This window comes from Oncorhynchus clarkii, chromosome 4 (assembly GCF_045791955.1).
Source record: "Oncorhynchus clarkii lewisi isolate Uvic-CL-2024 chromosome 4, UVic_Ocla_1.0, whole genome shotgun sequence".
NCBI classification, from domain to species: Eukaryota; Metazoa; Chordata; class Actinopteri; order Salmoniformes; family Salmonidae; genus Oncorhynchus; species Oncorhynchus clarkii.
Genome location: NC_092150.1, coordinates 91,823,057 through 91,833,056, shown reverse-complemented (window position 1 = coordinate 91,833,056; position 10,000 = coordinate 91,823,057). Strand labels below are relative to the sequence as shown.

The following is a 10,000-nucleotide window of genomic DNA, read 5'->3' as shown; positions in this document are numbered from 1 at the left end:
TTTTAATGCAGATGACCTGTTCAGTAAAAGTGATATTTATTTATGTCTTTCATCACTAAGTAATCACCTTATCATTCAGCCTGGTCCGTGGGTCCGTGGGTGTGTAGGTGTTCAGGCAGCACCTACATGATTAGACAATCTCCTTCTTAAGGCTGGTTTCCACAAACACAGGCTGCTCACTGCAGCCTAAACAACCTCCTTTAAAAAAATGTTTTTAACCTTTATTTAACTAAGCAAGTCAGTTAAGAACCAATTATTCTCTACAATGACAGCCTACCCCGGCTAAACACTAACAACACTAGGTCAATTGTGCACCGTACTTAGGGACTCCCACTCACAACCAGTTGTGATATAGCCTGGACTCAAACCACTGAGATGCAGTGCCTTAGACCGCTGTGCCACTAGGAATCTCCTTCTAAAGGCTGGTTTCAACAAACCCAGGCTGAAGTTCACTAAACAATCTAATAATACTACTACAGAATCACACTTCAGAGAAAATTGTGGACTTAAAAGCTGCAGTTCGTAATGCAAACAGCAACAAACCTCTTCTGATGAGATACGACAGTTGAACAAAGCTCATCATTCAGCTAAAAGTCCCCCAAAAAATAGATGTACAAAGACCTAATGTAATTGCAAGAGGCTGAGCATATAGAATCCACACAGGAACCTTTGACCGAGAAAACATGGCATGGTTTTTTCTCCACTGTCTGAGCTCGTTTGCTGTCCTTAGAGGCGCTAACAATAGTCACAACATCAGAAATACATGCAACTGTATGGATTTTAGTCAGGCAGGACCGTACAGCACCGAACGAGGGAACGTTTGACTTGGAAAGTTCTCCATTAATCAGCCACCAAAAAAGTAAACCTTACATTCATCAAAAATACGAATAGTTGATATTTCCACCTATTGTATCTCTGTGTTTACAGGTCTGTATTTCCAAGACAAACGTGTGGGCTCCCGAGTGGTGCTGTGGTCTACGGCACTGCATCTCAGTGCTAGTGGAGTCACTACAGACACCCTGGTTCAAATCCTGACTGTATCACAACCATCTGTGATTGGGAGTCCCGTAGTGTGGTGAACAATTGGCCCAGCTTTGTTAGGGTTTTGGCTGGGGTAGGCCATCATTGCAAATAAGAATTTGGTCTTAACTGATTTGCCTAGTAAAATAAAAAATATATATCTTACTGCCATTTGTGTATGTTGGGCAGACAATTGTCCACATTTTAGCAAAGCCTGCAATATTGGGTTACATGATTTTATGTGGTCCTCTCCCCCTCTAGCCAGACATTATTCTGCATTTTTTGAGTTTAGGTGGTGTGTCATAATATCTATTTTTTGTAGAAAAATATTTTTTGCGGCTAGAGGTTCTTTACCATTCGGCCATCAGATTTTCCATCAATGCTCCTTATAGGACACATCACTGCACTCTATACTCCTCTGTTAACTGATCATCTCTGTATACCTGTCGCAAGACCCACTGGTTGATGCTTATTTATAAAACACTCTTAGACCTCACTCCCCCCCCCCATCTGAGATATCTACTGCAGCCCTCATCCTCCACATACAACACCCCTTCACTCCTCCCTATCTGAGATACCTACTGCAGCCCTCATCCTCCACATACAACACCCGTTCACTCCCCCCTATCTGAGATATCTACTGCAGCCCTCATCCTCCACATACAACACCCGTTCACTCCCCCCTATCTGAGATATCTACTGCAGCCCTCATCCTCCACATACAACACCTGTTCACTCCCCCCTATCTGAGATATCTACTGCAGCCCTCATCCTCCACATACAACACCTGTTCACTCCCCTCTATCTGAGATATCTACTGCAGCCATCATCCTCCACATACAACACCTGTTCACTCCCCCCTATCTGAGATATCTACTGCAGTCCTCATCCTCCACAACCCTCTTAGACCTCACTCCCCCCTATCTGAGATACCTACTACAGCCCTCATCCTCCACATACAACACCTGTTCACTCCCCCCTATCTGAGATACCTACTACAGCCCTCATCCTCCACATACAACACCTGTTCACTCCCCCCTATCTGAGATACCTACTGCAGCCCTCATCCTCCACATACAACACCTGTTCACTCCCCCCTATCTGAGATATCTACTGCAGCCCTCATCCTCCACATACAACACCTGTTCTGCCAGTCACATTCTGTTAAAGGTCCCCAAAGCACACACATCCCTGGGTCGCTCGTCTTTTCAGTTCGCTGCAGCTAGCGACTGGAACGAGCTGCAACAAACACTCAAACTGGACAGTTTTATCTCCATCTCTTCATTCAAAGACTCAATCATGGCCACTCTTACTGCCAGTTGTGGCTGCTTTGTGTGATGTATTGTTGCCTCTACCTTCTTGCCCTTTGTGCTGTTGACTGTGCCCAATAATGTTTGTACCATGTTCTGTGCTGCTACCATGTTGTTTTGCTACCATGTTGTTGTCATGTTGTGCTGCTACCATGTTGTTGTCATGTTGTGCTGCTGCCATGTTGTTGTCATGTTGTGTTGTTACCATGCTGTGTTGTCATTTGTTATTAGGTCTCTCTTTATGTAGTGTTGTGTTGTCTCTCTTGTCATGATGTGTGTTTTATCCTATATTTATATAGTATTTATTGATTTATTTTAATCACAGACCCCCGTCCCCGCAGGAGGCCTTTTGCCTTTTGGTAGGCCGTCATTGTAAATAAGAATGTCTTCTTAAACTTACTAGCCTAGTTAAATAAAAGGTTAAATAAAATAAAAGGTTAAATATATATATATATATTTTTTAAATGTACACAACCATCCATTTCATTAATGTGAGACATAAGAGATGTGAAAAAACATGGTGGTTTGTTGTACCTCGGGTAGTGGTATCTAAAAAATGTGGAGGCCTTGCCACTAGCCGACATATCTAGACTAGAAGAGGGTGGTCTGGAAACGACCTGCGTTATATCTTAATTTATTATGGATTCTTGAAATGATTGATAAGATAATAAAATTGTTTTTGAGAACAGCTTGATGCTGACAAGCATGTTTGTTGTTGTTTACACTCATGAGCTAAATTTAATTTATTATGGAATAAACATAATAAACATATTTTATTTTCAGATAAATTGTAGAGTGGGCCAAGACAACTGAAAATGTTTCACTCAGCAGGCCAAATGGCATTACGACAGTTTTATATGTTGTTCCTCGCTGAAGATTCAAGTTTGGGATTATTTTGCAGTGTAAACTGATCCACGACCTGTATTTAGAAATTCTGTGTGGCTCTGAACCGTTCAACTCTACTGAGTCTGCGCAGAAGTGTTTGTGTGTAGCTAGCTACGTAAATATGGCTGTCGGAAAGTGAGACGCAAATGACAATAGTCCCGCCTGATCCGAAAACTACGTCTACAGGGGACCGAAAGGACACATAAGTTATAAACCAACATGTCTCGGCACAGAAATGTCCGAGGCTGCAACTACGATGAAGGTTAGATTCTGTGAATTTGCTACTGACAGTTTTGGACCCTTCGACGCAAGGCCTGAAGTTGTTAGCTATCAGTTAGCTGGTTAGCCAATATAGCTAACAGTTAGCCAATATAGCTAACCGTTATCTGGTTAGCCAATATAGCTAACCGTTATCTGGTTAGCCAATATAGCTAACTGTTATCTGGTTAGCCAATATAGCTAACTGTTAGCTGGTTAGCAAATATAGCTAACCGTTATCTGGTTAGCCAATATAGCTAACCGTTAGCTGGTTAGCCAATATAACTAACAGGTAGTTGGTTAGCCATTAAAGCTATCATTTAGCTGGTTAGCCAATATAGCTAACATGAACTTGAAAAGCATATAACTGTTGCTGTCGTGTCCTATTCGGGCTGTCACAACCCGACTAAACGCAACGAGTTAAGCAACAACTAGTGTGGGCGGACTGGAACTTTTCTTTTATATTTATAAACAAATAAATAAATACTGCTTTCAATAGTAAAAAATTATATCCCGCAATTTACAAAGAATAATTGTGGTGTCTACTTGCAGACTATTCTCAAATTAATGTTATTGGTTACATACGGTAGCAAAATGGTGTAGCAAAAATGCTTATAACGGTAAATGCTTATGGGTGGCATCTAGTTAATTGGCATAGTTGGCAAGCTAGGACAACTATCTTAAGCATATGTCAATGGTATTGTTTAATTAGCTAATGTTTCTTTCTAACTCCATCATGCTGGTTAGCTAGGTAACTCTACAGCTGTAGCTATCAAGCTGCCAAAGTTCCAGCAACTGAAGCTGGTTGGTGTTGTTAACTAGCCAGTGATCTAACTAACAAAGTTTACAGTTTAGCCAGCCAGATATACCCATCATTGATTGTAAGAAAATTGTTCTATCCAAGAAAAGGCCAAGCTCACACCCAGGCAGAGTTGCTGAGGAGGCAAAGTGAAAGCCGTCAGCTGTGTCAAAAGTACGAAAAATGTATCATGCACTCACTACTGTAAGTCAGTCTGGATAAGAGTATCTGCAAAATGACTAAAATGTAAAACCTAGCTAGTGTGTGTTTGTGGGACCTAGCTAGTGTGTGTTTGTGGGACCTAGCTAGTGTGTGTTTGTGGGACCTAGCTAGTGTGTGTTTGTGGGACCTAGCTAGTGTGTGTGTGTGTGGGGGACCTAGCTAGTGTGTGTGTGTGTGTGGGACCTAGCTAGTGTGTGTGTGTGTGTGGGACCTAGCTAGTGTGTGTGTGTGTGTGTGTGTGGGACCTAGCTAGTGTGTGTGTGTGTGTGTGTGTGGGGGACCTAGCTAGTGTGTGTGTGTGTGTGTGTGGGACCTAGCTAGTGTGTGTGTGTGTGTGTGGGACCTAGCTAGTGTGTGTGTGTTTGTGGGACCTAGCTAGTGTGTGTGTGTGTGTTTGTGGGACCTAGCTAGTGTGTGTGTGTGTGTGTGTGGGACCTAGCTAGTGTGTGTGTGTGTGGGACCTAGCTAGTGTGTGTGTGGGACCTAGCTAGTGTGTGTTTGTGGGACCTAGCTAGTGTGTGTTTGTGGGACCTAGCTAGTGTGTGTTTGTGGGACCTAGCTAGTGTGTGTTTGTGGGACCTAGCTAGTGTGTGTTTGTGGGACCTAGCTAGTGTGTGTGTGTGGGACCTAGCTAGTGTGTGTTTGTATGCTAGTGTCATTAACTGAATTGCACCCACTTGCATACTTTAACGATGAGGAAGTATATGGACAGTCTGTTGATGATGGCTACTGCATCTCCCCTGCTACAGGTCTGTCTGTCTCACTACCCTAGTACACAGTACACACTAAACACTACCCAAGTACTTTATAACTGTAAGGCCAAGGTGTGAAATGGAATCCTATTCCCTATATAGTGCACTACTTTTGACCAGGCCGCTGATCCAACTTAGGGCACAATAAAAGTAAAGTACTATATAGGGATTAGTATTCACACTGCCTTTTTACACATGTTGCTACAGCCTGATTTAAAATGGATTCCATTGATTTAAAATGGATTCCATTGGTTTAAAATGGATTCCATTGATTTAAAATGGATTCCATTGATTTCAAATGGATTTCAATATCAAATGAGTATGATGTTTTTAGATATTACATTTTTTCGTATATAATAAAAAAAAAAAACTGAAATGTCTTGATTCTAAGTATTCAACCCTTTTGTTATGACACAACTAAATGAGTTAAATATGTGCTTAAAAAGTCACACAAATTACATGACTAGTAGTGATGCATCAATATTACATTTTTGGCCGATTTCCGATTATTTTCCTTGCCCAAAAAACCCGATATCGATATTTAAAATTTTAGCGGCCTTTTAAGTATTTTAGTAAAATAGTTAACAGACGCTGCGGTCTAAGGCGCTGCATCTCAGTGCAAGAGGCGTCACTACAGTCCCTGGTTCGAATCCAGGCTGTATCACATGTGGACGTAATTTGGAGTCCCATTGGGCGGAGCATAATTAGCCAGGTGTCGTCCGGGTTAGGGTTAAGCCGTCATTTTAAATATGAGTTTGTTCTTAACTGACTTGCCTAGTTAAATAAAGGTTAGATAAAATAAAAAAACACAGCCAAAACAACACATGAGAGGCTTCGGGACAAGTCTCTGAATGTCCTCGAGTGGCCCTGCCAGAGCCCGGACTTGATCCCGATTGAACATCTCTGGAGAGACCTGAAAATAGCTGTGCAGCGACGCTCCCAATCCAACCTGACAGAGCTTGAGAGGATCTGCAGAGAAGAATGGGAGAAACTCCCCAAATACAGGTGTGCCAAGCTTGTAGCATCTTACCCAAGAAGACTCGATACTGTAATATACTAAATAATATGTATGAAATTAGTTTTGATTTAGAATGGACCATTATCATGCACCTGTCTGGAAACAGGGTCAGCGTGAAAAAATACACGTCATCTATGCACTTAAATAAAGAATGGAGGATGCTTTTCCCTTGGTTCATTTTAATGCCAGCCAGGTAGGCTATACTCCTGTTTGTAAAGATAAGAAATGTGCTTAATATTAGGAAAGTTGAGAAATAAATATAGTATGCCTGGCCTATAGAAAGCTGATGGGATCCTCCTCTTTTTATTAGAGGCCATCACTCTATTTTCTCACACAAATGCATAGCCTATGGAAATGTTGTTGCAACTTGAGCTCATGGGCTCTCGTGAAGTGTTTAATTAGATTTTTTTACACTCTTGTCATAGATCTCCGTGCTAAAAATATCTTATTTTGCACGGAGTAGATTCTCTTGCTTTGCCTCGTCCTCTCTTCCTAGACCAAGGTACACACACAGAGCGCTAACCCTGTGTGTCCGTACGTGTGTGTGTTTCTTGTGAGGTGTTTGTTTGAAGATGCTCTTTGTATCCCTGAGTGTCCCATGTGCCAATTTATAATGTCATGTGTGTGTCTCCACAGGCAAGCTTTACTCATGTATGGACCAGATGCGTGAGGTGCCGGGTGACACAGCGCCAGAGTCTGTCCTTACCCAGGTTGCCTTGCAGTGCGCCTTCGACTCCGAGAGAGCCCTGGACACCATCCTATCAGACGAGAGCACCGGAGCTCCGCCCCGGTCCACTAAGACGGGTTCCGCAAGGCCCTTGGCGACGTTTGCCGAGGCGGGGAGCAGCAGCAGCCTGGCCCAGTTGATGTCTGAGCATGTTCAGAAGAGTCAGAGGGCGGGACTCCCCTCACTGTCCTCATCTACTCTGGCTGTTCTTTCTGGCCTCTCATTGGGCACTCTAGCGTTGTTAAACTCCAACTCCGCCCCCATTGCTACAAGTCCCCCCAACCACCTTGCCTCCTCTTTGGGTAGCTTGTCCTTAGGCAACCCCAAACTGACAGCTCCGGGCGCCAATATGGCCCCTCCCTCCTTCGGCAGCCTGAGCTCCGTCCTCCAGAGCAGCCGACCAATGGAGATAGTGACTGGAGGAGGGGCTAAGGGGGCGGATCCCAAAGGAAGCCCGTCATTGGCTGAGCTGATCCAGGAACATTCCAACAGCAGCCCCACCCTCTACAGAACACTCCCCGGTCTCCACGGGAACAGCTCAATCCCCATTGCCCACGGCAACACAGCTCAGACCGCCGCTGGACCAGCGCCAGCTCTCACACGCTCTCTGTCCCAGCTCCCACAACCCCCAGGACCTCTGAACACACACTGTTCCCCCCAGACCCAGATCACAACAACACCAGAACCCCACGTCCTCCCTCTGTCTCTGTTGGCCTCTCAACGTCAGCCAGTAAGCACGTTGCCAGCAGCAGACCCAGACGGACAGGTAGTACCACCTCCTGGCCTACTGGGGGAGCTCTCTCCACTAGCCTCTCAGCAACACAACAGAACTTCCTCCGACACCCCACCATCACTCTCCCTCGCCGCACTCCTGTCACCAGGGAAACCACAGCCAAGAAGTATCCGAGAGGGTGGAGTCAGAGACAAATCCCGCCCCCTTTTGTCACCCACTCCCCTGAGTACCCGCCCACCATGGGGTGATCAGAGTGTTGATCTAAGTGCGCTCATGGCCCAGTCGTCCCACGGTGGAGTGTTGTTCGCGTGTCGCCATGACAAAGGCCTCTCCTCGCCGTCCGCGGTCGCCTTGAGGTCAGACCACCACCGCCATGGTTCCTCTGTGTTCGCTCGACCGTCCGTCTTCGCCCTGACCCTGTCGGTGCGTGCGCCCAGCCGGGGGAAGAGGAGGAGGAGGAGGATGATGATGATGAAGGAGGCTGTGGGAGATTTGAGGTTAGAGGTCGGAGGAAGGGGTCACCCTGCGTTTCTGTACGGAACACAGACCCAGCTGGTCAAAGCTAAAGAACAGACGCCCCTCTTACCCATAACCCCTTTCACCTTCGACACGCCCTCCCCCGACGACGTCGTACGAGCCAATCAGAAGAAGGCCTTCACCCGCGAGTAAAGGTCACTAAGGAAGTGGACTGTCTGTTTCTAGGCTACGCCCCAAATGGCACCCTACATTACTTTGGTCTCTGTTTTAAAAGTAGTGCGCTGTTCAGGGAATAGGGTGTCATTTGAGACGAAACCAAGGTGCACGGATTAAAGAACAACAACAAAAGCTGTTGGAGGTTTTATAAAAGAAAGGGATTTATTCATTTTTTTAAACGGCTGTTTTTAAAGTTATCTGAGAGTTGTATTTTTTTTTCTACTGTAGGCGAGGTAAGATTTTGGATAGTCCAGATAGCATGACCGTCTACAGATGGACTATCAACAAAACTCTTTGTTGATAAACAACTGCTTGCTAAGGTTACGGTTAGGAGGGTTAGGATTAGAATAAGGATTAGGATTAGAATAAGGGTTAGGATTAGGATTAGAATAAGGGTTAGGATTAGGATTAGAATAAGGGTTAGGATTGGGATTAGAGTAAGGGTTAGGATTAGGATTAGAGTAAGGGTTAGGATTAGGATTAGAGTAAGGGTTAGGATTAGGATTAGAGTAAGGGTTAGGATTAGGATTAGAGTAAGGGTTAGGATTAGGATTAGAGTAAGGGTTAGGATTGGGATTAGAGTAAGGGTTAGGATTAGGATTAGAGTAAGGATTAGGATTAGAGTAAGGATTAGGGTTAGGGGTGAGGGTTAGGGTTAGAGGTGAGGGTTAGGGGTGAGGGTTAGGGGTGAAGGTTAGGTTAGGGGTGAGGGTTAGGGGTGAGGGGTTAGGGTTAGTAGGTAGTTGCCATGTTACTATCCTAATGAAGTGTTACCAGGGTTAGGGGTTAGAGGTGAGGGTTAGAGGTTAGGGTTAGAGGTGAGGGTTAGGTTAGGGGTGAGGGTTAGGCTAGGGGTTAGAGTTAGGTTAGAGGTGAGGGTTAGGGGTGAGGGTTAGGCTGGGGGTGAGGGTTAGGGTTAAGGGGTTAGGGGTTAGGGTTAGTAGATAGTTGCCATGTTACTATCCTAATGAAGTGTTACCAGGGTGAGGGTTAGGGGTGAGGGTTAGGCTAGGGGTTAGGGTTAGGTTAGGGGTGAGGGTTAGGGGTGAGGGTTAGGGGTGAGGGTTAGGGGTGAGGGTTAGGCTAGGGGTGAGGGTTAGGGGTGATGGTTAGGCTAGGGGTTAGGGTTAGTAGATAGTTGCCGTGTTACTATCCTAATGAAGTGTTACCAGAGTTAGGGGTGAGGGTTAGGGGTGAGGGTTAGGTTAGGTTAGGCTAGGGGTTAGGGTTAGTAGATAGTTGCCGTGTTACTATCCTAATGAAGTGTTACCAAGAGGTTTTGTACATACTATACTTTAGATTGGTCTGTTGTTTTGGCTGATAACATTTCATTGTATTTTGAATGATTCTGAAATCTTTTTTTAAGGTGAATCTCTATTCTTTTTTTTTTTTAGCAGTGTCTCTTTTCTAGAAAGATGAGAAGTCCCTTCATTTTTAGAAAGAAAGAAAGAAAGGAGTTAGTGTGTCTGCAGGTGTGCAGCTACTATTGGAAACATGGATCAGTAAACCATTGTTCTGGTTCACCACTGTGTGTGTGTGTGTGTGTGTGTGTGTGTGTGTGTGTGTGTGTGTGTGTGTGTGTG

The 10,000-nt window shown here is 44.7% G+C and overlaps 1 protein-coding gene across 1 annotated transcript in view; it reads left to right on the top strand.

The window, feature by feature from the left end:
* The first annotated feature begins 3,294 nt into the window (after positions 1–3,294).
* LOC139407440 (uncharacterized) overlaps positions 3,295–10,000 on the top strand; it is a 6,939-nt gene continuing 233 nt past the window's right edge. Inside the window, exons 1-2 of the mRNA XM_071151231.1 lie at positions 3,295–3,477; positions 6,901–10,000. The exon at positions 6,901–10,000 is cut by the window's right edge and continues 233 nt beyond it. Of these exons, the coding sequence (XP_071007332.1) occupies positions 3,435–3,477; positions 6,901–8,393 (1,536 nt within the window). The 5' untranslated portion in view covers positions 3,295–3,434 and the 3' untranslated portion in view covers positions 8,394–10,000. The remainder of the gene's footprint in view (positions 3,478–6,900) is intronic.